The 26,167-nt window shown below is 51.2% G+C and overlaps 1 protein-coding gene across 1 annotated transcript in view; it reads right to left on the reverse strand.

Annotated features, from left to right (window-relative positions):
• IFT122 (intraflagellar transport 122) overlaps positions 1–26,167 on the reverse strand; it is a 70,190-nt gene that overhangs the window by 14,101 nt on the left and 29,922 nt on the right. The window contains exons 12-19 of the mRNA XM_082847661.1: positions 25,274–25,411; positions 23,657–23,821; positions 21,316–21,513; positions 16,004–16,144; positions 12,459–12,512; positions 9,127–9,288; positions 3,169–3,335; positions 372–543 (exon numbers count right to left, since the gene is read on the reverse strand). Of these exons, the coding sequence (XP_082703787.1) occupies positions 372–543; positions 3,169–3,335; positions 9,127–9,288; positions 12,459–12,512; positions 16,004–16,144; positions 21,316–21,513; positions 23,657–23,821; positions 25,274–25,411 (1,197 nt within the window). The remainder of the gene's footprint in view (positions 1–371; positions 544–3,168; positions 3,336–9,126; positions 9,289–12,458; positions 12,513–16,003; positions 16,145–21,315; positions 21,514–23,656; positions 23,822–25,273; positions 25,412–26,167) is intronic.

A 26,167-nucleotide genomic window follows, 5' to 3' on the forward strand; every position in this document is an offset into this window, starting at 1 on the left:
GCAGGTTTTAAATGTCACACAGGTGTGCCTCCCTGTCTGAGATGCTTCAGCCCGTGGTGCTGGTCAGAGGCAGCTCAGACCAACAGCAGGCAGTGGGGGCTGTCACGTTAACTCCCACATCCTTGGGGTCCATCACTGGGCTGGCACACAGCCAGCAGGCCATAAAGATTTTCCGAATGAATGAACGAATAAGCGAACAAACAGAAAGCGAGTACGGAGAGGCCCTCCAGGATACTCTGGCTCAGAGAATTCACAGGTGAGTCTCGTGACTGCCAGGCCAATGTTCACACCCACAAGGAGGACAGCTGCTCTCCACCCAAACCCCCCAAATCCCCATGTCCCAGGGCTCAGGGAGGGCCCCCTATACTCACCTCATCCCAGCGCTGGGTGTCCACGTGCAGGTGAACCAAGGACTTCAGGTCACCAATCTTCAGGTAGGTCTCGGCAGCATAGCCAGGGCTATCCAGCTTCTTGAAGTAGTGGGCGCACATCAGCAGGGGCTCCCGCTCGGCCTTGTCCAGCTTACGGGCAATGTCGATGAGCCTGGAGCGGCGAGAGCAAAGGGAGGAGATGGACTCCCAGGAAGGGAGCCCGGTGGAAGGAAGCGAGGGTCTGCGTCTTCCCAGGGCAGGCTCGGTGTTGATTCGTGCCGACGTCCCCAGGCCTCCGTATGGCGCCATGGCCCCTGGTGCTTGATGGGAGGTTATTAATTGAGTGAATACTTAATCCAGAAACGCTGCTTGGTAAAGGACACCAGCTCCCCCACCTCTTGCGCCTTTCACAGGAGTTACGAACCTATCCAGCAAGCTTTGGGGAGAGAAATCAACGTTTACTCATCACCTACGGGCGTCAAGCTCAGCGCCATGAGCTTTCGCATGTGTGATCTCACTGAATCTTCACCGCCCTAAGTGGGTGGTACTGCTATTCCCATTTAACACATGAGGAGACTAGAGGCTAGGGTGAAAGGTGAAGCAACCTGCCCAAGACTCTGCAGCCAGGAAGTGGCAGAGTGCCCCTTCCAGCACCATTTGAGGAATTCTCACAGGAAAGTAGAAGCAGAGGTGGGAGATGTCTTCTGGGACAGGACCTCTCAAGGAAGAGGCATGTGCGGTTCTGCTCTGAGCTCTGGAAGGAAGGCCTGCAGGGAATCTTGACTGTGCCTCTCCTCCTGGCCAAAGTGCTGACCAGGCTGAGGGGCCATGGGGACCACTGGTTCACCACTTTTCCCCAGTGGTAGCCAGCCCTGCCACTGCTCGTGGGCTCATGAGGCTGCGTGGAAAGTGCTTGTTCCCTCTGGTCAGGCCGGGGTTTTGAGTAAAACCAGCTCTCCCAAGGGAAAGGGGTTCTACCCAGCTCGCTCTTTGTGAGAAGCAGCTGTAGCAAAGCCCTGTCTCAGAGACAGGCGAGCTCAGGGAGGCCTGTCAATCTGTACTTAGAATAATAATGGCATCTAAAAATAACACTTCTCAGCAAAGAAAGGACACGTGTTTAGGGAAAGGTGGCACAGGCAACCCCTTAGCACCTCCGCCCCCGCCCCGCCCATTAACCCTAATGTCCCTGGAGGAGAAGCACCTTTTACAGCCAGGCCTGGAAGAAGGACAGAACATGCTTAATGTCTCCTTTCTGCACTAGTTAAGTATCCCCAGGGTAACCTGATTCATATAAGCTGCAAATGAAAGTGACAGGCAAAACCAGAGGATTGAGTGGGGGACCTAAAGCTGCCTGGCTCTCTCCTGTACCACACTTTTCATGAACAGAATAACTGGGGGGCAAAATCTGCACCTCTATCTTCAAGAAACGTTATCCTTGGACAAGAGAAAGATGGGGTAGTAGGTCACCCACCCAGGTCCCTTTGTGAGGGATCACACCAACCACATGACTTAGCCATCAACCAGCCCCTCCCCCTCCCAGGTCCCGGGCCACTGCTACCTGTTTCTAGAACAGCCAACAGCTTTCAGGGCTTAGACTGAGCCAAACTCAGGAGCCACTCCCTCACCTCTTCTCCTGTGCCAGCTGTAGCAGCCTATACGTGTGTACATGTGTGAGCACAAAGCCCACTCTCCCTGACGGCGGGAGGAGAAAGCCCTCTGCCTGAAGGTCTGATGCTCTAAGAGTCCTAAGACCAAATCCATGCTCTGTCTGGCAGCTCCACCCCAAGTCCCCGTTGCTTCTGTTCTCTGCCTTGAGTGAAATCACTGACCACCAGGCCCAGAGCTCAGAATCAGCTCTGCCGGCCCTGCCCCGACGCACCCTGCCTTGGGTCCTGTCAGTTCACCTCCTCCACGTCTCTCTCGTTCTCTCAGCTGCCACACTGGCCACTTACCTGGTCCTCCTCTAGTTTTCCCTCCATCCCCCCACCTGCTGCCTGAGTGGGCTTCTGAGAGCACAGCCCCGACCAGGGGTCCTCACCACCTACTGACAAATCTAAACGCCTCAGTTTGGCTGGCCCTGGAGGCCCTCCCGGTGAGGCCAGCCCCGATGCCCCTGCCACAGCCTGCATCCTCCACCCTCACCTGGACCCTTCATGTGACCAACGCCAACTTGTCCTGCTTGGGCAGTTCTTCCACCTGCACGATCTTCCCTTCCTACCAACTCTACCTCCTGAAATTCGTCAAATGACCTTCGTGCAAAGACTACCTCTCAGGAGAAGACATCCAGGGCTCCTCCCGTGAGAATTCACGTCTCCTTCCCTGGCATGCTTAGGACTTTTCTTGTTCTTTTCAGGGCCTACCATCATACCGGTTATGGGCACTGAGATCAGTCTGTAGCTCTGCTCCACAAATTCCCAGCTACCTGGCCTTATACGATCACTTGGTCCCTGAACCTTGGTTTCCTCCTTTGAAGGTGGGCATGGAAACACCAACGCGGAGGGTGTGGGGGAGAACCGAAGGCCGGCTCGGCTCGTAGGGAGGGCTCAGGGAATGGCAGCCCCGGGGCCTGGGTGGCTCCCCCCTCAGTCCCCACCACCCTTTCCCCAGGGCCTTGCTGAGCTTCCCAAAGGCAGCGACTGCCTCGTTCAGTCTCTGTGTCTCCCAAAAACCAAGTCACCATCACCTTCGGATCAGATACTTAGAGAAACACTAGTTTTTTCCTTGTCAGTCAAAACCAAGAGCTGACATGACATGACATGCTGCCAAATGCCTCTTGGGGCAGGGACTGAAAACCTACGTGTCAACCCAGCCGTGGTCGCCGCTGATCTCTATGGCCTTGCCGTGTTCGCCCGCCGAGATGTACATCTCCACGGCGGCTTTGGGCTCGTTGATATTTCGAGCCCAGTCGGCCTGTTTGGTGATTAGCATCTTTGTTTCTTTGGGGTCTCCAGATCCAAGGAAATCCTGAGGAAGCACAACAAACAAAAACATTCCGGATTAGAACTTCCTGCTGCCAGCATTACGTCAGGCTGCTGAAGGCTGCAGCAAGGAAGGGCCCCATTTGGCTGCAGCAGGCGGTCAGGATGCAGGCATGAGCCCGTACCCTCGGGGCGGACTGCAGGGCAGGCCCAAGTGCTGGGGAGGAGGGCTCGCAGGCCGCCCCACAGGTGCTCCTGGGGGTACGAGGTCAGTGTCAAGGACTATGGCCCTCAATGTTTCTTGCCCTTCCCACTAATGGACATTTGTTCTTCAGCTAAACAACACTTTCCCGACTCTCTGGAGTACTGCACACAACCCCGCAGTGTGGGAGGTTTATGATCAGAGTACTTTGTTTCTCTCTCATACAGAGTTTGATGTATGTGTAACTATTCCTTTATAGTGACTTTACAAAATTTCAAACAGTCAGACCTAAAATCTTTATTCAGAGTGTAAGGATGATACCACACGCCTCAGAGTGAGGCTGAGTATGTGGTCCCCTGAACTTAAAGGAGGCAAGATGGTTTACAGAGTTCTACGACGGCCCCTCAGCCATCACCACACTGCAAGTATCACTGGCATCCGTTTTCTGACTCTGTTCACGTTCTGCTGCCTGAACTCAGGGCGTTGTCCCCTCGGCTTTGCCCCAGCTGTTTGCCTGGGGCCGACAAGGAGCACGAGTGGTTTTGGTTATGGTTAATTACTTCTCAACAGGATAGTATCAGACCCTGTCCTGAGATCAGGTCTGCAGGGGTGGGGACAGCAGGAGGCCGTGGGGGATCTGAGGCAGGGGGAAGGGGTTGGGAGAGAACCCATGAAGGAGGAGAGGCCTGTGTTCCTTCCACCGCAACAGGGGCCTCTGAGGGGCCGTGCCCAGCTTCCCCAGGTTGGCCTTAGAATTCGCAAGAAACAGTCTCAGAATATCACCTCTTTTCAGGATACAGTTACCCAAAACATGTGTTGAGGGTTGCCATAGTTGAGGCAGCTTTTGGTGCTGACAATTTGAAAGGTGGGGCTTTTCAAAAAGGGAAATTGAGAGTGCTTGGAGCCCAGCTCTGCACTCCTCCTAAGAAGCAGTTTGTCTCAGGAATAATGTACCCTGCAGAGGCTGCGCTGTGTCAAGCTCACAAAGCATAAGAAAGCACTCCTTTCTCCATTGTACATTCCTGCCTCTTTTATCAAAGATAACGTGACCATATGTGCGTGGGTTTATCTCTGGGCTTTCTATCCTGTTCCACTGATCTATATTTCTGTTTCTGTGCCAGTACCATACTGTCTTGATTACTGTAGCTTTGTAGTATAGTCTGAAGTCAGGGAGCCTGATTCCTCCAGCTCCATTTTTCGTTCTCAAGATTGCTTTGGCTATTCGGGGTCTTTTGTGTTTCCATACAAATTGTGAACTTTTTTGTTCTAGTTCTGTGAAAAATGCCAGTGGTAGTTTGATAGGGATTGCATTGAATCTGTAGATTGCTTTGGGTAGTAGAGTCATTTTCACAATGTAGAGCAGAGAAAGGACAGCCTCTTCAATAAGTGGTGCTGGGACAACTGGACAGCTACAGGTAAAAGTATGAGATTAGAACACTCCCTAACACCATACACAAAAATAAGCTCAAAATGGATTAAAGACCTAAATGTAAGGCCAGAAACTATCAAACTCTTAGAGGAAAACACAGGCAGAACACTCCATGACATAAATCACTGCAAGATTCTTTTTGACCCACCTTCTAGAGAAATGGAAATAAAAACAAAAATAAACAAATGGGACCTAATGAAACTTCAAAGCTTTTGCACAGCAAAGGAAACCATAAACAAGACCAAAAGACAACCCTCAGAATGGGAGAAAATATTTGCAAATGAAGCAACTGACAAAGGATTAATCTCCAAAATTTACAAGCAGCTCATGCAGCTCAACAACAAGAAAACAAACAACCCAATCCAAAAATGGGCAGAAGACCTAAATAGACATTTCTCCAAAGAAGATATACAGATGGCCAACAAACACATGAAAGAATGCTCAACATCATTAATCATTAGAGAAATGCAAATCAAAACTACAATGAGATATCATCTCACACTGGTCAGAATGGCCATCATCAAAAAATCTAGAAACAATAAATGCTGGAGAGGTGTGGAGAAAAGGGAACACTCCTGCACTGCTGGTGGGAATGTGAATTGGTACAGCCACTATGGAGAACAGTATGGAGCTTCCTTAAAAAACTACAAATAGAACTACCATATGACCCAGCAATCCCACTACTGGGCATATACCCTGAGAAAACCATAATTCAAAAAGAGTCATGTACCAAAATGTTCACTGCAGCTCTATTTACAATAGCCAGGAGATGGAAGCAACCTAAGTGTCCATCATCGGATGAATGGATAAAGAAGATGTGGCACATATATACAATGGAATATTACTCAGCCATAAAAAGAAACGAAATCGAGTTATTTGTAGTGAGGTGGATGGACCTAGAGTCTGTCATACAGAGTGAAGTAAGTCAGAAAGAGAAAGACAAATACCGTATGCTAACACATATATATGGAATCTAAGAAAAAAAAAAATGTCATGAAGAACCTAGGGGTAAGATGGAAATAAAGACACAGACCTACTAGAGAATGGACTTGAGGATATGGGGAGGGGGAAGGGTGAGCTGGGACAAAGTGAGAGAGTGGCATGGACATATATACACTACCAAATGTAAAATAGATAGCTAGTGGGAAGCAGCCGCATAGTACAGGGAGATCAGCTCAGTGCTTTGTGACCACCTAGAGGGGTGGGATAGGGAGGGTGGGAGGCAAGGAGACCTAAGAGGGAAGAAATATGGAAACATATGTATATGTATAACTGATTCACTTTGTTATAAAGCAGAAACTAGCACACCATTGTAAAGCAATTATACTCCAATAAAGATGTTAAAAAAAAAAAAATGAAAGCACTCCTTTCCCCTGATTAGCACTCACTTGTCAGAAAAGTACAGTCAATGTATGCTAAAAACCCACTTGAACAATTAGCGTTCTCTCTTTTCTTCCATTTGCTTTCAGGGTAATTGGGTAGCCCCTAAAATAACATATTAGACTGGCCTAAGACAAGCGATTCTTTTCAGGAGAGGAAGGAGCATCATGACTCTGATGCTGAGGATCCAATAAAAGACAGGCCCGCCTCGCTGGCTTGGGGCTCTCTGCAGTGCACACAGGTGAAGGGGCTGGAAGGCAGCCGCTGACTACCTGCAGATGCCTGGTTTGGGCTGTTACAGACCCAGCCTTTACTCTTGGCAGCTACAACGTGTACTCTTTATGCCAACACAAAGCCGGAAACTCTTCTTTAACCTGGTTGGCTAAATGAGGTTAGCAGCTGGGGAAAACGGGTCAGAGGCTAAGAGCAAGCCATAAATTTGGGTCGTCAGCGTGGAGACCAGGCAGGGACACAGCTCCCGGGCTTGAAAGAGCCTCCTCCAGCCCCACCCTCCAGCTCCTGGAGCTCGGACCTAATAGAAGTTAAGTCTAAATGGTGCTTCAAGGCTCAGCAAACTGGGTTTCCAAAGGTTCTCTGGTCCCATGAAGCTAATTTACATGTTATCTGGGGCCACGGCAAAGACTCTGTCCCGGAGTGGACAGAAAGAGGCTGTGCTGAGTGATGAATGAGACTAAACAGTGTTCTCATGCTTGGTGATTTTGATAAGGATATACTACATAAGAGTTAAGAGCATTATAATTCCCTTTATCTCCATATAAACATGTCACTTCCCCGGAAAGCATACAATTTATTTGTACGTGGGAATGTAATTTAAAAATTTTCTGAAAACCAGATTGAATCTTGGGAAGCAATTTTCAAGTAAACAAAAACATGCCATGTTAATAAGCACTGTATCTTCCCCCACCCCCCGACATAATGTGTACGTACACATTTTCTCAAATTCAGACTGTCGGGGGTTGGGGGGGGAATGAAATGGAAGCAACCTACTTGGATCCTACTTGGAATTGTGATCAAAACCTGAAACCGGAAACAACCCCCAGCGTATTTACCTTCATGGAGAGGCAGACCAGACGGACTGCGTAAACAGGCTGCCTTTCTGGGTGGAAGAGCGTAGGCGCACAAAGCCCACTGGAAGTGTGAGGAGGGGCTTCAGTGCAGGGCGGGGTGGGGCTGGCGGGGGCCGGTCTGAAGGACGGCCATGCTGTGGTCACGCCTGGCTCCACTCACTCTCCCAGCCTTTCTACAGCTCGGCCTTTGTAAAGGGCTTCCTCGTGGGTTCATTTCTGCAATTCTCAGAACTGAGCTCAGCTGGACAAGGCGACCCTCCAAGAAGGAAATGGAAGCTGGCAAAGTGCGGAGCCTCCCCCAGGTCACCCACAGGGAGGCTGAGACTCACGCCCGCTCTCTGGGCACCACGGCAAGGTGCTGTCTCCTACGCCACAGCTGCCCACCAGGACTTTGCAGAGGACCCGGGAAGCGCTGTTGGTCCAGAAGAACAACTAAGCCTAGCTGTTCCTAAAGCCTGAATTCTACCCTCAGGGATTCGATCCTTTAGTTCAAGGTTTTATCCTTGGTTTAAATGTTGTCACCCCCAGAAAGAGACACCCTGATTTATGTGTTCTCAGTGTGAACGCACTGTTAAATTGTGTGTGTGTGTGTGTGTGTGTGTGTGTGTGTGTGTGTGTCATGTGTGTGGTGGGGTTTGGGGGAGGATACAAAAGTTGAAGAGGGCAAAAAGGGGGCTACCTGAAGCACCCAGATCTGAGAGTTGGGGTGAAGGAGCCACCAAGGAAGAGACAGACTGGAGCCCAGGTGCTTGGCCAGGTACTGATGACCAGCAACTCCCGGGCCGCATCACAGGGACCCATGGATGGTAGAAGATAAAAGAGCACGCAGCCATCTCCAGGAACAGAAAAGCAGGAGAAAAAATGGGGAGAATTTTCCATCTTGAACTCGTTAGCTAATTACCATTAACAGCCTCTAACTGGTTGTGGCTGATGACTCACTGAACATTCTGAAGCCTCTCTGAGGTTACCCGGAGACAGGTTAACAAAGGCACCTCCGTGGAAGGAAGATCCTGGCTGTTCCAGGCACCCACCCTCTTTTCACCCGCGCTAGGCGAACCTGCATGTGTCCTGGTGGTCTGGGGTCCTCAGTGGGACTCAGTCTCACACAAGCCACCAGGAGCTGCTCCAGGAAGACTGCCCTCACGTACCTTTAAAGGCCCAGACCTGTTGGGGACTAACCTTAACAGGGGCCCTCCAAATGCAAGAGGATATCTCCCCCAACCCCAGGCGAGCGATGGGGGCACAGTGTGCTCACAGTGGCGGCAAGGCCTCTGTCACAGCGCGTTTGAGGCCCAGTGCGAAGCCCAGCACCAAGCAGAGCAGGCACTTAGGAAACCTTGGCTGGAGTGAACCACGCTGGCCGGTGTGACGACAACGGCAGAAGCAGCTCATGCCTGAGGACACAGGTTCTCAGTGGCTTCTGACAAAGGTTTGAGAGACTTTGTGGGAAACAGAACCCCGAACCCTTAACAAAGGGACTATGCTGGTTAGGATTCACCGTCCATCCAGTTCTGTCACTGACAAAGCTCTGAACCGTTACACTCTGTCCCTTTTGACATCAGCCTGAAGGGTCAGTTGTAGGTCAGCTTTAACCAGTGGCCTCCGATGGTTCCTCGTTTATCAATGTGCCCACAGCTGTTCTGAGGCCACAGCTACCGTCTGTCCGCACCACCTCTGGGGTAGACAGCCTGGAAGCCGCAGGGTCGGGACGGCAGTGGGCAGGCCGTGGCCGGGTTACCTTGGCGTACTCGAACATGCGGAGGTCTGTGTACATGTCGAGCGCGAGGTTCTCGTGCCCGCTCCTCTTGTACAGTCTGGCGGCCTCGTGGAACTTCCCCTGGTAGGAAAACACATCTGCCAGAAACAGGTCATTGTTGGTCTCTCCCCGCTTCTTCCTCTCCTGGAAAAATTAGAAGCACAGGAAACGGCCTCTGCAGCCATGGCAGGAAGCAGCCTTTACAAAAGTTAGATGTTGCTATTTCAGGTTAAGCCCCTGGGCCTTCCTACTGGAACCTACGCTTGGCTCCTGGGCTGTTGTGTCTCTCACCTAGGTTTCTGGTGGGAATGCTTGACAACAAAAGCAGATTTTTTTTTTCCAGATGAGTGAAGATCAAAAGAGATGCAAACTTTTGTTTGTTTAATGGAAATTCCTCACGGCTGCTTCCTTATATATTCTTCCAAGGAAACAACTGCATAGTGAGGATGGTGTGTACCACCCACTCGTAGGGGGCCCCCAAGCTCTAAGAGCTCCGAAATCCCCAGGCCTGGTTTGGCCGAGTTGTTACTCATGATAATGGTGGACAAGGACAAAGTTTAGGGTTTCTTCCCAAGAAAAAGACCAACAAAACAGGATAGAGAATCTTACTACGTCCCTGTCTCTAAAGAGAAGGCAAGCAACGCCGTGTGTTGAGAACCCACTAGGCGCCGGCTACTCCTCACCCAAGTGTCACACTGCGGGAAGCCGGGACTCGGGAGAGGGGCAGGTCGCGATCACACAGAACTGGCGTTTGGACTCTGTCTGACTCCAGATGCTCTCTGTTCCACATAATACACCCTTCGGAAACTCGTGACGGCCCCCAACAATACACCTGTGCGCGCAGGCAAACACACACACACACACACAGATAGCAGTGCTGAGAATGAGAAGTAACTGGCACTCTCCCCTCCCTCCTGTGTTAGGGAACAGTCAATAGTCTACAGCTCAAGTATTTGTAAACACTCAATAGCACCCAATCTCTCATCCCCAGCAGTCTCCTTTTGCTTGTTTTCCAGCAAGTGTATCACAGTGGAGGAAGATGAAACATTGAATCAAACTCCTAGGCAAGGACTTCCCTGGTGGCACAGTGGTTGGGAGTCCGCCTGCCAATGCAGGGGACACGGCGGGTTCAACCCCTGGTCCGGGAGGATCCCACATGCTGCGGAGCAGCTAAGCCCGGGCGCCACAGCTATGGAGCCTGTGCTCTGCAGCCCACGAGCCACAGCTACTGAGCCCACATACCACAACTAAAGCCCACGTGCACCTAGAGCCTGTGCTCCGCAACAAGAGGAGCCCCCACTCGCTGCAACTAGAGAAAGCCTGCACGCAGCAACGAAGACCCAATGCAGCCAAAATTTAAAATTAATTAATTAATTAAAAAAAACAACAACAACTCCTAGGCAAGCGGTGAAAGTTATAACAGCTGCAGGCAATATGCTTCCCCCGACAGAAATAATTTTTAACCCCCCCCAAAAAACCCCAAACTACACATAGTTTAGACTAATCTGCCAAATAAACTAACTCCTAATAGTAGGAAATGAATTAAAATCTTGCAGTGAGACAAAGAAATAGGTTTCACTAGGCGTGGAATTTAGGCCAAAACTGTTCCGGGCCCCAGAACCCCACCATGATCAGTACAAAGGATTCCACACACTCAGTGTGTAAGAGCCACATGGACAGATGCCGTTCCTCCTGCTATCAGCACAGTTGCATCTCGCCCATCCAAAAGAAGCGCAGTAAAGAACCCCAGTTCTCTGGAACAATGCTGAATGCCTAGAAGCAAGCAACCAAGGCCTCAGAGCAAACAAAATGGATCCGCACTCAGAGGCACTTTGCTCTTTCTCAAGAGGCAATTCTTACAAGTTTACTTTGCCCAGCTCACAGCACACCGGAAGAGACAGTACACGGGATCTCAGTAAGACGTGATAAGTGGCCAGAGTTGGTCCTCACAGAGGTCGGTTACTTTTACACAGAGAAAAATTATGTTCCATGGCCTCATGTTAAGACCCCTAGATCCAGACCAGCTGATCTACAAATGTGGCCCCTAGTAGTAAGTGGTACTGGGCATCATGGGTAGGTGGCTCTGAAGAAACCCTTCACCGTGCAGGTGAGGAATGAACAGAAGACAGAGATGTTCCTTGTGACTGTGCTGGGGGAGGGAGAGGGTGTGCAGGGCAAGCGCCAGGAGCAACTTCCGAGAGGGCAACACGGCCCAGAGGAAAGACAGCGGGAGTTTGGAAAACAAAACTGGCTTAAATTCCAACCCATCTTTTTGCCCTGGGGACGTGACCCAGCCTTTCTGGGCCTTAGTTTCCTTATTTATCAAATAGAGGTAAAAACAGCAGCTGCCTCATCAAGTGGCTGTGAGGATTTCAAATCGTGTGCACGTCAATCACGAGTGTGGCATGGAGCAGGCACTCAACAAACGGCAACTATCACTAGGCCAAGCAGGCTGTGAGCTCCCGCAGGCCTCTTCCACTCAGCTCTCTGCCCACTGGGCTCAGCCACATGGCTTGGCCCATGACAGGTGTTTATTATGCTGAACTGAATCGAAGGGAGGAGACATTTGCTGATCTCCTCACTGCTTCCATATGTGAATTCAAATGTATCTCACATTCCCGGAGCCTCACAATAAATCTGTTCAGAAGAAGAAATATGTAAACCTTTTTACGGACAGACAGCCTGAAGATGCACAGGAATGAAAAATATTTTCTCCCATCACCCAGCAAATGGTGCAGCTAGAACCAGCCTCTTTAGGCCCCCATCCGCCTCTGGGTGTGGCTGACGAGGTCCAGACCGGGACTGGTGGGCTGCGGGGAGGGCTCAGAGCTCCGCAGGCGCCAGCTGGGTCACACGCCTCCCTCCCCAGGGCCCATCCCTGCAGGTGGGTGCAGACCATGTGCATCTGGGAAATGCCTCCTACACTGGCACGTTGTTCGAGCCCTAGAGGGGGGTAGCAAGCTAACAGCCACTGCGAGGATGAAATCCGGTTACTGAGAACTGTTTAATCCTCCCAGCAACCCTGTGAGGTAGGTCTCATCCCATTTCACAGACAAGAGACCGAATCTCTGAGAGATTAGGGACCCACCTGCCTCACCCAGCTAACAAGTGACAGACTGTACTCCCGGCTCCCACGTGCTGGCTCCCCCCACATGGCACTCTGCCCCCCAGAGCAAGGCTGTGGCCCGGACGCCCAGACACCAGTGGGCTCTGTCCACGTGTCCTCAAGACCCTCGCCTGCTGCAAGAGCCGCCTGCAAACCACAGACAGCGCATCTGCGCTTCCCTGAGAATCAAGAACGCTTCATCTTTTACCTCAATGCTGTTGATGAGCTCTAAATACCGGAGGTCTTGTACTCTGGTGAAGGCCTACAGGGGAAGAAATGAAAGAACAAAATCAGCTGCTTTCTGGGCTTCAAAAGTGCGTGATTGGCTGGGGGTGGGAGTCAAGCTTTAGAAAGTGAACCAGTAAGGAGGGAAAGAAACAAGCACTGATTAACCACCGTGTGTACTGGGAGGGTCCTGCCACCCAGGGAAGCGTGGCTTTATCCCTGGGATTAGTCCATATGAAGAACAGCAAAGAAGCCCTGGTTGCATCACTCACTTTGGGACGAGGTAAACAAAACTCGGATACTGCAGTCAGTGATGCGGCTGGCTTGGAGGAATCTCTATGCGAAAGGGAAGACCAGGCTGGTCTGAGCCTCTGAGGCAGCAGCACAGGAGTGGGAGTGGGGGGACGTGCTGACGGAGGAGAGGCCGCGCGTCCACCTCAGTGACCAGGATGGAGCACAGGAGACAGCCTTGCTTCCCGGCAGGGCACAAACACAGGGCCTGTGGTGCCGGCACAGGGGGAGGAGAAGAGGGGAAAGCCGAGAAGGAACAAAGATGGCTTCAGGAAGGAAGGGGGAGGTAGGGAATGAATCACTCCAAGTGTCTGGAAGGCAAACTCTTATGTAAATCCTAAAAGTGGAGCTCTTGCGTTGGACTCGCAGTAAAGCCAGAGATTTTAACCCATGGGCTACTAGAAACTTCTAGGCAGCCTTTTGCAAGCAAACTGATGTTAGCTAAGCCCCTTGTGCTGCTTTCAGATTCTGCAAGGGTTTTAGAGGAACATAACCCACCCTGTCAGGCAGATCTTCATGTGGCTTTGCTGCCAGCACCTCCTCCCATTTAATTCCTCCCAGGCGGGCTTCTCTACAGCGTCCCATATGAAATGGGCTGACACATGCCTGGAGGAGGCAGCAGGTCCAGGAGCCTTCGAATTTAAAATGCAGAACAACAACCCTGGCCAACTGCTCTCTCTGCTCAGCTGCACGACATCCTCCACCTAAAAAGCCAGGAGATTAGCAGGTCATCCAGCCTCTGGCTGCCTCACAGATGACCAAAATGTGACTTTATCTCTTCATCCTGCAGGGCCAGGCATCCTATCAGGGGCTGGGGACCCAGAGACGAACATGACTTGGCCCTTGTCCCCCTCTGTGATTCAGGGGCCCATATTTTAAAAGGGGAGGCAGGCAGATTAAACAGATCATGAACTCTCCCTGAGCCAAGAGCTATACAATTCCGAACTAGATGCCCTGGAGAACACAGATTCACTGTCTGGAAATGGGCAGGGGCAGGAGGCTGGAGGCTGGACTAAGCAAAGCATCACAGGGTAGGAACCTGACAGATGGGACCTGAAGAGGGGTCCCTTGAAAGGGTCAGGCAGGCATCACATAAGCAAAGGGATGAGGGCTCAAAGCACCCATTTTCCACACAGGAGGGCTTACAAGCTATCGTCTAGATCTGGGCTTCCTGAAAGCAACATGAGGGGGAAGCCTGGGGTGTCTGGCAAGGTGGCAGAGAGGAAAGAAGGAGCATTCTAGGTCTCAGTCCCGACTCTGAGACCTTCCAGCTCGGGGGCCCTGAACCTAACCCTTGCCCGCCTCCAGGCTGCCAACAACTTCCTTATGGAAAGGGGCAAGCTAGCGAGGTCCTCTCCACGGCCTTCCTAGTTCTGCTCTGCTAGGATTTGAGGACTTGTCACCGTGAGAAACGTGGGTTTCTTCAGCCCTGACACATTCTGCAGAGTGAGGGGTGCCCTGGTCGGAGCGGTCTGAGTCACAAGGCCCGTGGATAACCTCAAGCAGAGGGAAGTGTGGGAACAGGGCCGCATCTGCAGTTCTGCTTGGGGCTGCCTTCCCAGGTGTGAAGCAGCTCTCCTCCGCCATCTAGTGGAGACACTGGCCTATCGCCGGGAACCACCCTCCATCCCCGTGTGCCTGAGACTTGGGCAAAGCAGAAAAAGAAAGGCTGGGGAATGGGAATTTGGATAAAATGATCAAGTTCTAGTCTATGGTTAAAGTCTTGTGGGCTTCACACGATAATTTCTATTCTCAGGGAGCGTTTGGAGGATACAGGGTGGGGAGGAGGGGTTCCAGTTTAGTTTGCGTCAAACGTTTCAAACGTTTGCTGAGCGCCTAATGGTCTATGGCACCGTGCTTGGCGGTGTTGGCTGATGCTAGGATGAGGCTGTCGCTTAGCTGCGGGGTGTAAGGAACTGACAATCTCTCCGGAAGACTTCTAATTTCGTTCCAGGCTAAAACCAAGCAAAACACATTCTAGGAATCCTTTGTCATTCTTCATCCCTCCTGGCATTTCTGGGTGGGGCAGGAGAGGGAAGCTCCCTCCATGGACTTGCTTCCTCCTCCTCTGAATTCTTAAGAATTCCTAATAGCCCTCCTCTATTACCACTTTTCTTATGCTAACTAGATCTAAAACTATGATACAGATACTTATCGTATCACGGTGATTTTACTTGTTGTAATAATGGTTGGCATTTGTACAACCACTGCCAGTTTTAGAATCCCTCTTACAACGTGGGGGTTACGCCTAATGACACTGTCACGCAAGCCTGTCAGTCCCGTTTTCACCGTCCCGCTGTGGGAGTGGGAGGGCTGAAGCTCCAAGAGAAGCGGCTGGCTGGGGTCATCCAGCCCGTGCAGGCACCGCTGGGCCTCAACCAGGCTGCTGAGTCCCGGCCTGGTCCCCATCCACTCTCTTTTCAGGCCTAGAAGTCCCACCCTAGCACAGGGCAGGCACCACACATTTCTGCAACCACTTGCCCACCAGCCAGGAGTATGGGCTAAATGAGGGCCTGGCTAATTGACTGCGGGGAAGAAAAAGAGGGGAGGGAGGAGTAGGGTAGGGGGGTTTGGAAGCCACTCGTTTCCCCACCTCAGGCTCCAGACGAAAACCCATCTCAGAGACGGAGCTGGGCTTTTTCTAATGTGGGGAAAGGGGGCAAATGTTTTCAACCATTTCTGTAGTTTTAATAGACTAGGCCAGGAAACAACACCACGGATCAAGGCCATGAATCATGCATGCCATGAAGGTATGTGTGGAGTGACACTGCCGTCAGAATCAGAGAACTTGACCATTTCTTCCAATGTACTTAGCGGAGTGCCAAGAAAAACAGCATTGTGTAATAAGTGGCCCTAATACCAGTAAGTGCTTATACCAATGATAAAAGCTCCCGGTGACTGAGCACTGACAATGTGCAGGCTTTGCTGTGAGCTGAGCATGGACGGTCACTCATAAGGCTGACAGCTACAGTCTATCAGATGCCCCTTCTTCTGTGTTAGGCTTTACAGGCATTATCCATTAGATCCTTATAACTCCATGAGGATGGGGCCTGTCATCACCCTAATTTTACAGATGAGCAACCTCAGAAAGGCTGTTACCTGCTGAGGCTCACGGAGGTGGCTGTGCTGGGATCCCAGCCCAGGTCAGTCTAACTCCAGAGCCCATGACAGCAGGCATCTGCCTCCTCAAGGGAGCCTGCGAGGACCAAATTCCAGCTCACGCTGACTGACGCTTACCTTCTTTGCTGTTTCAAACTCCAATCCTTCTAAAGCTTCCATGGCCAGCTCGCGCCAGTCAGTGTCTGTCACGCCCAAGCAAGCAATCTGGTAGGCTTCTCGGAACATCTTCCTATCCAGGTACTGGTACATCGGAGCAGACTGGAGGATTTCATCAAAAGGAAAGAAGACTGCTTTCAGAGCAATGGAAGAGTCAGACGCACACAAAGCCCGATTCCACGTGTGTGCACCAACTTAATGACGAATGTCACAGAGCAAGGCCACAACGACCCATCAGCACCCTGCTCAGCCTCACCCCGGCCCACCTGATGCCCTTCCATTCGGCCACCCCTTTCACAGCCATTGTATTGAACCACCGTATTTAGCAGCACTAACTTCCACCCGCCTCCCCTCCACCACCACCGGCTTTCCCCACCTCCAGGGTGGCCGGATCACAAGATGTCACCCTTGCCTGGAATGCCTTTGCCCCTCCTCACCCTCTGCAAAGTACCTAATTGGCTTTAAAGGCCCTGTTAAAATGTCACCTCTTCTGTAAAGTCTTCACTGACCCCTCAAGGGGTTTTATTTTTATTTTTTTAATATTTGTTCATTTATCTGGTTGCGCTGGGTCTTAGTTGCAGGCTCCTTAGTTGTGGCTCGTGGACTCCTTAGTTGCAGCTCGCCAGCTCCTTAGTTGTGGTAGGCGGGCTCCTTGGTTGTGGCACACGAACTCTTAGTTGCAGCATGCATGTGGGATCTAGTTCCCTGACCAGGGATTGAACCCGGGCCCCCTGCATTGGGAGCATGGAGTCTTAACCAGTGTGCTACCAGGGAAGTCACTCTGGCTGTATTTTAATTAAAAGTCTGTCCCCATAAGGCTGTGCACAACCTGAGGGTGGCGGTGGGGTCGTACTTAACTCCCTCAGCAGGCCCTCAGTCTACGTTTGCTGAAGGAATGAACAACGTTACTGAGGAAGGGGCCTGGGATGGCCTCTTACGAAGAGGGCGGAAAAACCTGCTTCTCCCAAGAAAGGCTGCCATCTCCTAGTGCCCTGGCCCTGGGAACCTTCCTATCATCCCTCCGTCCAGACAGGGCTGCCTCACCATGACACCTGTGAACAGTTCTTAATAACTTCTTTTTTTAGGTTTACTAAGTGCTTTTGGATCGGTCCCAACAGCCCTGTGTAGTAGGTATTACTGCCCCCTGATTACTGCCCGGAGACTGAGAGGGCAACTGACCTGCTAAGGACACAGAAGTGGCACATGGAAGCCCTGGGGCTGGACTGGGGGCACGCTGTCCAGGTTCGGTGCTCCTCCCTGCCGTGTGTGTGTGCGTGTGCATGTCTGTGTGTGTTCTTTCGCACACAAGAAGAGGTGTGAGCTGGGTCCGGGTATCCTCAACAACGAAAGGCCAGTCAGCGTGCTAAAGGGACTGCACCCCTCCTTCTGGCTTCCTGGGCAGTGGAGTTGATCCGCCAGTGCCTCTGCGCTAATGGTTCCCAAATGTGGAGCTGGAAGAGCTGCTGTCTCTGTCTGGGGCCTGTATCTTTGAAATTCCCGACTCCATTTTTTAGCTTTAGAGTTGAAGGAAACTTGTTTCTTTTTAAGCTATTCTCCCCTCTGACAGCAAGACTGCTTCTCAATGCTCACCTTTTCTGCCCTGCCCCCCCATCTCCCCTCCCTTCAAGGGGGCAGCAGGGCATGAAGCGGGGAGCAGTTGAGCTAGAACCCCGGCCTGGCTCAGCCACATCCTAGCTGTGGGGTTTGGGGTAAACTCATTAGTTCCTGTTATGATGCCCTGCCCAGCCCACTGGCTACCAGTGCGTTGAAAGTGGGAAGGTGCCAGGCGAAAGCGAGCCTGCTCCCTCCCCACTGTGCTTTCTCAGCACAGAAACACACCTGCTGCTCCTCTTTGTCTTTCCAAACCTTTCTGGGCTCAGATCAACTGTCACCACCTCATGGAAGCTTTCTCAAACTCCCCAAGAACAACGAGCTTTCCTTTCTAAACTCCTTTGGTGAACAACCTCTGTTCCAATTTAGTTGTTCTGCAGGGTTTGCTATTTAAAGATTGATAATAACAATAAGAGGAATTGGGCCAGACAAAACCTGAAGGATGGGTGCGTTTAGCTCCACTGCAAGGAAAAGTGAGGCCCAAAGAGTAAAAGGAGCGGCTCAAGGTCACAGCTGGTTGAGATGGCAGAGTCAGAACTCAAACCCACTGCTCCTTCCCCTCGACCGCCCCCAAGGTTGAGCCCCGTAAGGGTGGTTCGGGGACTCAGACAAGCACAGGAGAAGCCAGCCCAGGACAAATGGTTAACACTCGGGCTTGCCTGGGAGGCACCATCTGAGAACGGGAGTTTTAAAAATATACTGAGGGAACAAATGCCCTCTGAGCTCTACTTGATCTCATTGTTGCATTCCAAGCATGAAGTCACCACCGCCCTGAGAAGCCCGACCAGGGTTCGCCGCCCTACTTGGCAGCCCTGACTAACCAATTCTTGCACAAGATGATGTAAATTTCGAAAGGAAACCAGAAATCCCCAGAGCGGGTCTGCTTTCTCCCTCCTCTCTGGGCCAAAGCCACAGGATGGCTGGAGGCAGAGGCGACAGATAAACAGCCTCTGTCTCGAGGCTGCCTTTCCGAACCCTTGGCAGTAGTGACCTGCTGCATCAGCAGGACGGCCTTCGTGCAGCCAAGGGGGCTCTGGCTGCTGAATCTGAAGGGCTTGGCTTCAGAGGAAGCTCCACGCTGCCCTGCTGGCTCCTCTTGGCGGCCAAAGCCAGGGAGCAGCAGCAAACTGCATTTATCTTCGAGGTCACGATGGCAGTCTTGGAGGAAAACTGTCACTCAGCATGGCCTGTCTGGCACGGTGGAGGAGGACTGTGTTTCTGGTGGCTGTGGAGCCGGGGCTCGGGATGGGGAGCCCCGCGAGGAAACAGTCCAGCAGGGGCGGTTCTTGCCCCTCCTCCTGCCCTGCTTCCACCCACCTCTCTCCCTTCTTTCTCTGGCTTTCTTTTTTTCTCTCTCCTTTTCCTCAGATCTTAATTGTACTAACATTTATTGAATAATTGTTCTGTGTCAGGCACTATTAACTCCTGAAGCAATAAGTAACAAGGGTATCATCAGCTTAGAGGGAGAAGCGGACCCCAGCCCCAGCCTTTACAAGAAGCCAAGGCAGGGAGCGCGAGTGAAGGTGAGGTGTCTGGAGGGGGCGCAGACGGATGGAGCCCAGCTGAAGGGCAATCTGGAGACACGTCTACAAATCTTTCACATAGACATGACCTCTGACCCAGCAATTTCACTCCTAGGAATTTATACCAAGGAGCTATACTGGGATTGGTGCAAAGACTTAACTAGAAAGATGCCCACTATCTACAATAGGGAAAAAGCTGTAAACAGCATGACCATCGAACAATAGGCGCTGGTTGAGTAAGTTGTGGACATCATGTGACGGGACAAAAAGCAATCATTAAAAACAATGGGGGCAGCAGGAAGGGGGTGTGGTTATAACAGAAGGGCAACCTAACACCAGGGACCTTGTGGGCTGATGGCGGAGGTACCACTCACCTACACAGGTGATAAGTCTGTACTGTGGTTGCCAACTGTTACCAGCGGGAACACCTCAGCAAGTTGTACAAAGGATCTCTGTATGATTTCTTACAATTACATGTGAATCTACAATCACCTCAGTATTTTTAAATGCTAGAGAAGCACGTTTACTAATGTGGAGCCATGTTTCCAGTAGATTGCTGAGTGAAAAAGCCAGAGTGCTAGTTGATGGCCAATAATTCATACAAAGTGATGGGTCTGCAGTATGTAAATGTCAGGTTAATTAGAAGATTATAATCCACATTCAGTAAAGTAAGTACAGTAAACCTGAGGTTTCATCTATAGGAGCAATACTTACAGACAAAAGTCACAAAACAGTATTTACAGTATGGTTCCACTTTTGTTTAAAAATGTTTATATAAAATCGTATACTCATAATTGCGTATCACACATCTATTATATGTACATATAGAAACGGTCTGGGTGCATATATTCTACAATCTTTAACAGTGATTCTTGGGCTTCCCTAGTGGCACAGTGGTTAAGAATCTGCCTGCCAATGCAGGGGACATGGGTTCGAGCCCTGGTCTGGGAAGATCCCACATGCCGCAGAGCAACTAAGCCCGTGTGCCACAACTACTGAGCCTGCGCTCTAGAGCCCACGAGCCACAACTACTGAGCCTGCAAGCTACAACTACTGAGCCCGTGAGCCACAACTACAGAAGTCTGTGCGCCTAGAGCCCGTGCTCTGCAACAAGAGAAGCCACCACACTGGGAAGCCCACGCACCGCAACGAAGAGTAATGAAGAGTAGCCCCCGCTCGCCACAACTAGAGAAAGGCCATGCACAGCAACAAAGACCCAACATAGCCAAAAATAAATAAATAAAATAAATTTATTTAAAAAAAAAAAAAAGAGTGATTCTTGGGAATTTCCTGGTAGTCCAGTGATCAGGACTTACTGCTTTCACTGCCAGGGGCCCGGGTTCAATCCCTGGTCGGGGAACTAAGATCCCACAAGCCTCAACGTACAGAGTGATTCTCTCTCGAGGATGGGAAATTGAGGGCTAGCCTCTCCTTGGCACTTGTTTCTATTTTAAAACAGCTCTACAGAGGGCGCGATTCCCTTGGGGAGAAGACAGGAAGCTGGGGCCGCCGGGGTTAGGCCAGCCCCAACTTGGGTCGTCAATCTCTGCCCTCCTGTCTGTTTCTGCCCTCCCCACTACTCCGTGGCTCTGGACTCCAGCTCCCCCCAACCCCCCACATCTATTCTGGCCTCCTCCTGGTTTGAGGGACGGGTGCAGACAGTCCCACGCTCCCTTTCTGGCTCAACAGACCTCGGCTCCCACGCCCCGTCCCACCCATATTCTCTCTCACACGCACACACCACCCCCTCACACGCCATGCGGACGCCCTGCTGGACTCCCAGCTGGACTCCCAGCTTTGCCAGCTTGTTCCACTCTGTCCCACGCACGGCTCTCAGTAAAACATGCTGTCTGCTGCCAGACAACCTTGCATACCCCTCCCCGCCCCTCCCAGGAAAGGAGGATCAGAAAGAAATGGAGGCTCAGTGAGGTTGAGCTGTTTGCCCAAAGACAGGCAGGTTGCAAAGGGTGGAGATGGGGTTCAGGTTCAAGTCCAGAGTGCCTTCCATGCTGTCACGGCTGCCACTCTAGTCTCTCTCCCCTCTCTCCTCCCCAGTCCTTCCCAGGCACCACGAGGAGCCTGGCTTTCCTGGTCTCGTCTGCCCTGCCCCGGCTAAGAGCTGACAGGCTCCCAGGTTACCTGTGGCACCTCCACGGCCGACATAGAAAAGGCGTGGAGGCAGAAGATCCTGGAGCCGTTGTAGCCGACCACGAAGCCCTGCAGCTTCTGCTGGTGCACGGGGAAAGTGCTGGCCTTGATGTTGAGGTAGCCGCCTCCAGAGAAGCAGAGCATGTCCTCACACTGGGTGTTCCAGGCCACACTGTTGGCGTTCGGCTCCTGAGGAACAGGGATGGTGAGGGTGACAGCCCCGGGCATGGACACCATTCCTACACTCAGACAAGGACTCCTTTTAAAGCCTGAATCACACTAAGTTGCCAAGAGTGGGGTGTAGGGAATGGGGGGAGAAGGGGATCGGACAAAATGGACAGGACACAGAGGCAAGCTCCTCTTTGCACTATGTGTGTAGGAATTTTTTAATAAGCAAGCATTATTTTTGAAAAAAATATTATTATCCCCAAGTATTAATAATTACATAGTAAGTGAGAAAATCAGCAAGGTGGGTTCTAGTTCTATTAAAGAATGAATATACAAAGCTAGTCATGGAAGAAGGTTTAAAAGGGTATATTCCAAAGAATTAACAGGGATTGTTTGAGGGTGGGTGGAATTGTGGGTAATTTTTATTTTCTACATTTTCTGTTTGTCTGAAATTTTCTTTTAGTCCTTGAACATCTATTGTTTTTTATAATAAGAAAAAGAACAGTGAGTTATTTTTAAAATTAGAAAATAATATATTCTCTCTGCATTGACAATTCACACATGTAAAAACTACAGTCTCCCTGGGAGGCACCCCTCCCCCTCACTTCCCCTCCAGAGTATTCTGCTCAGCTCTGGGGCCCCAGGGACCAGCAGATGTTCATACCTTTCTGCCTAGAATCTGTTACAATGCCTGAATCGTTTATAATGAGCATGGATTACTTTTATAATGAGAAAAAAACAATATAGCTGTTTTTGCTTGCAGGGGGCTGGGGCAGCTGAGAGGAGAAAAAAAGATAGCTGGGAATGTTTGTGTCTCCTGGCAAGATTGGAGAATCACCTTCCCTGGCTGCCTGCAGAACCCTCAGTGGGGACTGGGAAGGACACACACCCTTCCACTCCTTCAAGGCTCAGGCGCAGATTCACAACTGGGGGCCTGCTAACCTACCTCCAGGGGGTGGGTGTTCAGTCTGGAGAGAAGAGACATAACACCGAGGGCCCTATTCTGTGCCAGGCACTGAGCTAGGTTCTACGGTACCTTATTGAGCCCAGCAGCAATTCTGTGAGGGGGCAAGTACTAGTTGCATGTTAGACGTAAGGAGAAATTGAGGCTCAGAGAGGTTCACTAACTTGCTTGAGATCACACAGTAAGTGATGAAGGCGGGATTGGAGGCAGGTCTGTCTGAAGGCACAGCCTGTGCTCTTTTCTTTCCTCGAAACCACTCTGCCTCCCGGTGATGGGGGCGAGTTGCTATGGGGGAGTCGCCTTGGGCTAGTGGTAGCCAGGTGTCCCCTTCCAAATGACTGAGGCCGCCCCCCCTGCCCCCCTGCTGTGCTGATTCTGCTGCCGAGGGAGGACAAGGAGGAGCCCTGATAAAGGGTCCTCAATCTGCCATGACACAGGGACACCTGCAGCGGCTGAGGAAGCCAGTCAGGGGAGGCTTTAGCTCTGGGCGGACCCGCCTCAGGCAAATGGCCCTGACCGTTTACAAAGCCCTAAAGAGGCAAAGAGCAGCACCGAGTCCAGCAGAAAGCCAGCGGACGCTGGGCACGGAGCCTGTGGGCAGCTCTTCTCCGGGGACACCCCTCCTCCAGCCACAGGACCAAGCAGTGTGTAAGCAACTACTGTCCCCCGCACACTCCACCTCCTGTTGGCTCTTACAGTATCCTTGGGAAACAGCAGAGGAAGGGCTGCCCCCATCCCTTCCCTTCTTTCAGATGACAAAACTGGTCCTGTTTCCTGACCGTGTCTCAGGGCACTCGCAGACACAGGCAGGCCTCCAGTCGGTGAGCAGCAGATTTCTTCAAAAGAATCATCTTCACATTAACCCACCTACTGAGAGCCCACCTATGAGCCCCACTTAGACTGATTATTATTCATTTACTGCTCACAGTAACCTCATAAGAAAGGTGTAACTTGCCCACCTTACCTGTGAGGAAACCGAAGTCCACGAGGCTCGCCCAGCTCCCGCCGCTCGCGTGCGAGGTGCAGGCTGGGCCCGGCCTCTTGGACTCTGTGCTGCCGTGTGGTCCCCACACGCTACACCTCACTGCTCTCCCCGGAGGCCCGCCTGGGGGCCAGAGTGTGAGCCCTTCCTGCAGGGACTGGGAAGCCAGGGGAGGGTCTCTAGGCAAGGACCTCGTCCTGGGCACGCTTGGGGGTCACCTGAAATAGCAACTCCTTGGTGTGGATGTCATACACCAGGCACGTGTCGTTTTCATCCACCACGGCCAACTTGTTGCGGGAGGCGCTCATGTCCAGGCAGCGCACAGCTGTGGCCTGCTTTAGCAGGACGATGGCAAAGAGACTGTCCACAAAGATCTTCAGGATCTGGCAAAATTTCAGAGGAAAACTGTGAGTCCCCAAGGCAACAACACCCTGGAGCACCGCCAGGCCGTTGGAACTGTGTGCTCTACAAGAATAACTCCCACTAACTTCACCAGAGGCTGTGTGTGGAGAAAAGGACCCATCAAAAGAAAGAGAACGGGGCTTTCTCCATAGGAGACCGGGAGTGTGGTCCGTCAGAGGTCGCCAAGGTAATGACAGTCCCCAAGACACAACCAACTCACTTGAGTGTCTGCTTGACTGGGGACTATTAACAACATTACCCAAACTGCAGGTTAGGAGACAGCATCTAACGAGAGCTGAGTCACAAACTACCACGGGAAGAGGCGCCTGTAAACACTAACAAGACATCTGGTGTAGCCACAGCAAGATGACGATGATGATGCTGGTGGTGGGGATGATGAGAATTTTGATGATGGAGTTGATGATGTACATAGCTATCAGTTATTGACCATTTTTGACAGCCCTGTGAAACATGTGGTATTCTCCTCATTTGTAAAACCTGAGCCCCAGAGAGGTGAAGTGACTTGCCTAGGGTCACACAGCTAGTGAGTAGCTACAGACGAACATGACCCCAGGTCCACCTGCCCACAAAGCCCATGCTCTCCAGCCTCGCACTGGAAGTGACAGCTGACAGAGAGAAGGAAGCTGGCTTTCCTTCCCTGTGGTGTTGCTACACTGTGACCCCTGCCAATCTCAACTTCCATGACTTCCGTCCCCAGGAAAGGCCTGACAAGGCTCAGCCACAAGCCATCTGCTAGACAGCTTGACTCTCAGGCTAAAGCAGTTATATTTTTCCTTTCAAATTTCCATGTAACCCACTTAGAACTTTCTTCTTCTGAGCAAAGAACACACACACACACACACACACACACGCACACGCACACGCGCACACACACACACACACACACACACACACACACATATCTGCTTAACATTTTGTAACCTAGATTTTCCACATCTATTTGAGCAAAGGGTCCATTTGTCTTAAACATCGAGTAACAGCGTGAGGACTAGTACCCTCTGGGATACAAGCTAGAACACATGCCTTGATCCATTCATTGCTCTAACCGGGACCTGACCTAAGGAACGAGCTCTGCCTTCCTCTCTAGCAAGGCACTGAAACTGAATCTCTAACAAGTCTCCCACTTTCTGGGTGACCTTAAATCCACTAACCCACTCTACGGCAGCCCAGAGGCTGCAGGGCCGACTCTGTCAGAACTCGGCAGGCTATGAGTCGGAGCATCTTTGGCCTGAAGCTGTCCTCATAAAATGGAACTCTGGGATGCCCTCCAATGTGCCTGGGGCGGGGGGTGGGGTGAGGCAGGGGAGGCTTGCTCCTGCCCCGGGGAACCCATCTCAGGGTCACAACCAGTCTGGTCGCCAGTGTCTGCCTGCAGATAAGCAGCCTGATGGGAGACGTGAGGGAGCACTCACCTGTCCGTTCTTCAGGCCGACTAACAGACCCTCCCTTCCTGGGGGGCCGCCGATCACCTTGATGTAGCGAATGAGAGACTCCATCTGCCACTCCCGCTCCTTCACTCCGCTGAAGGACAGGCACTGCAGCCGCTTCTCCTAGAAAGCAAGTGCAGCTCTGCGTGATATTCAACAGAATAAGCATGCCCAGCCCTCCCAAGGAGGTCTGCCTGCACCTAAGGGATGAAAAACACCTACACGCTCAGTACCTACTGAACCCCATCTAGACCCCCTGCCTGGCACCACTACCCCTGCACACAAGTTTTCCCCATGAAGCCCAGCTCAGCCTCAGTTCTTGAGCAGACCTCCAGGCGGCCACAGCCAGAGGCAGCAACAAAAAGCACAGCTTTTTGCCACATCTATCCTATAACCTGTGGTACCCCTAAACTGCCTGAAGTTCTAGATTTTTAGAGAGATTTTAATAGTATTTTACATCCAGTGATTCCTAAAGGATTTCTTCCATTTTATCACTTCCAACAGGCCTAGTTTCTTGAAACCAAATCCACCTCTACTTCCAAGAAAGATGCTGGGCTGGCCTTCTCTTAAAGTCTTTCCAAACCCGCCTGGCGTTGACCTAGACATTTCTAGGAAGCTCTAAGTTGAGAAATGTTTTTCTGTGAAAAAAGTTCTCAGAAGTAAAATTTCCTTTACGACTGTGAGTTGATATAATATTTTTTGTTGTTTAACTGAAAGTTATCACAAATTTTTAGGTGTATATGTTTACCAAAAAATATTGATCTTCCTTTTGCGGGATATCAATGTATGCTTTAAGTCATTAAAATATATATACAACCGCAGTTTAACAAAGTGCTTTGCAATACAAAAAAGTATTTTCCAGTTTATGGCCCATGACTT

The sequence above is a fragment of the Leucopleurus acutus genome, assembly GCF_964270905.1.
Source record: "Leucopleurus acutus genome assembly, chromosome: 10".
In the NCBI taxonomy this organism is placed as follows: domain Eukaryota; kingdom Metazoa; phylum Chordata; class Mammalia; order Artiodactyla; family Delphinidae; genus Leucopleurus; species Leucopleurus acutus.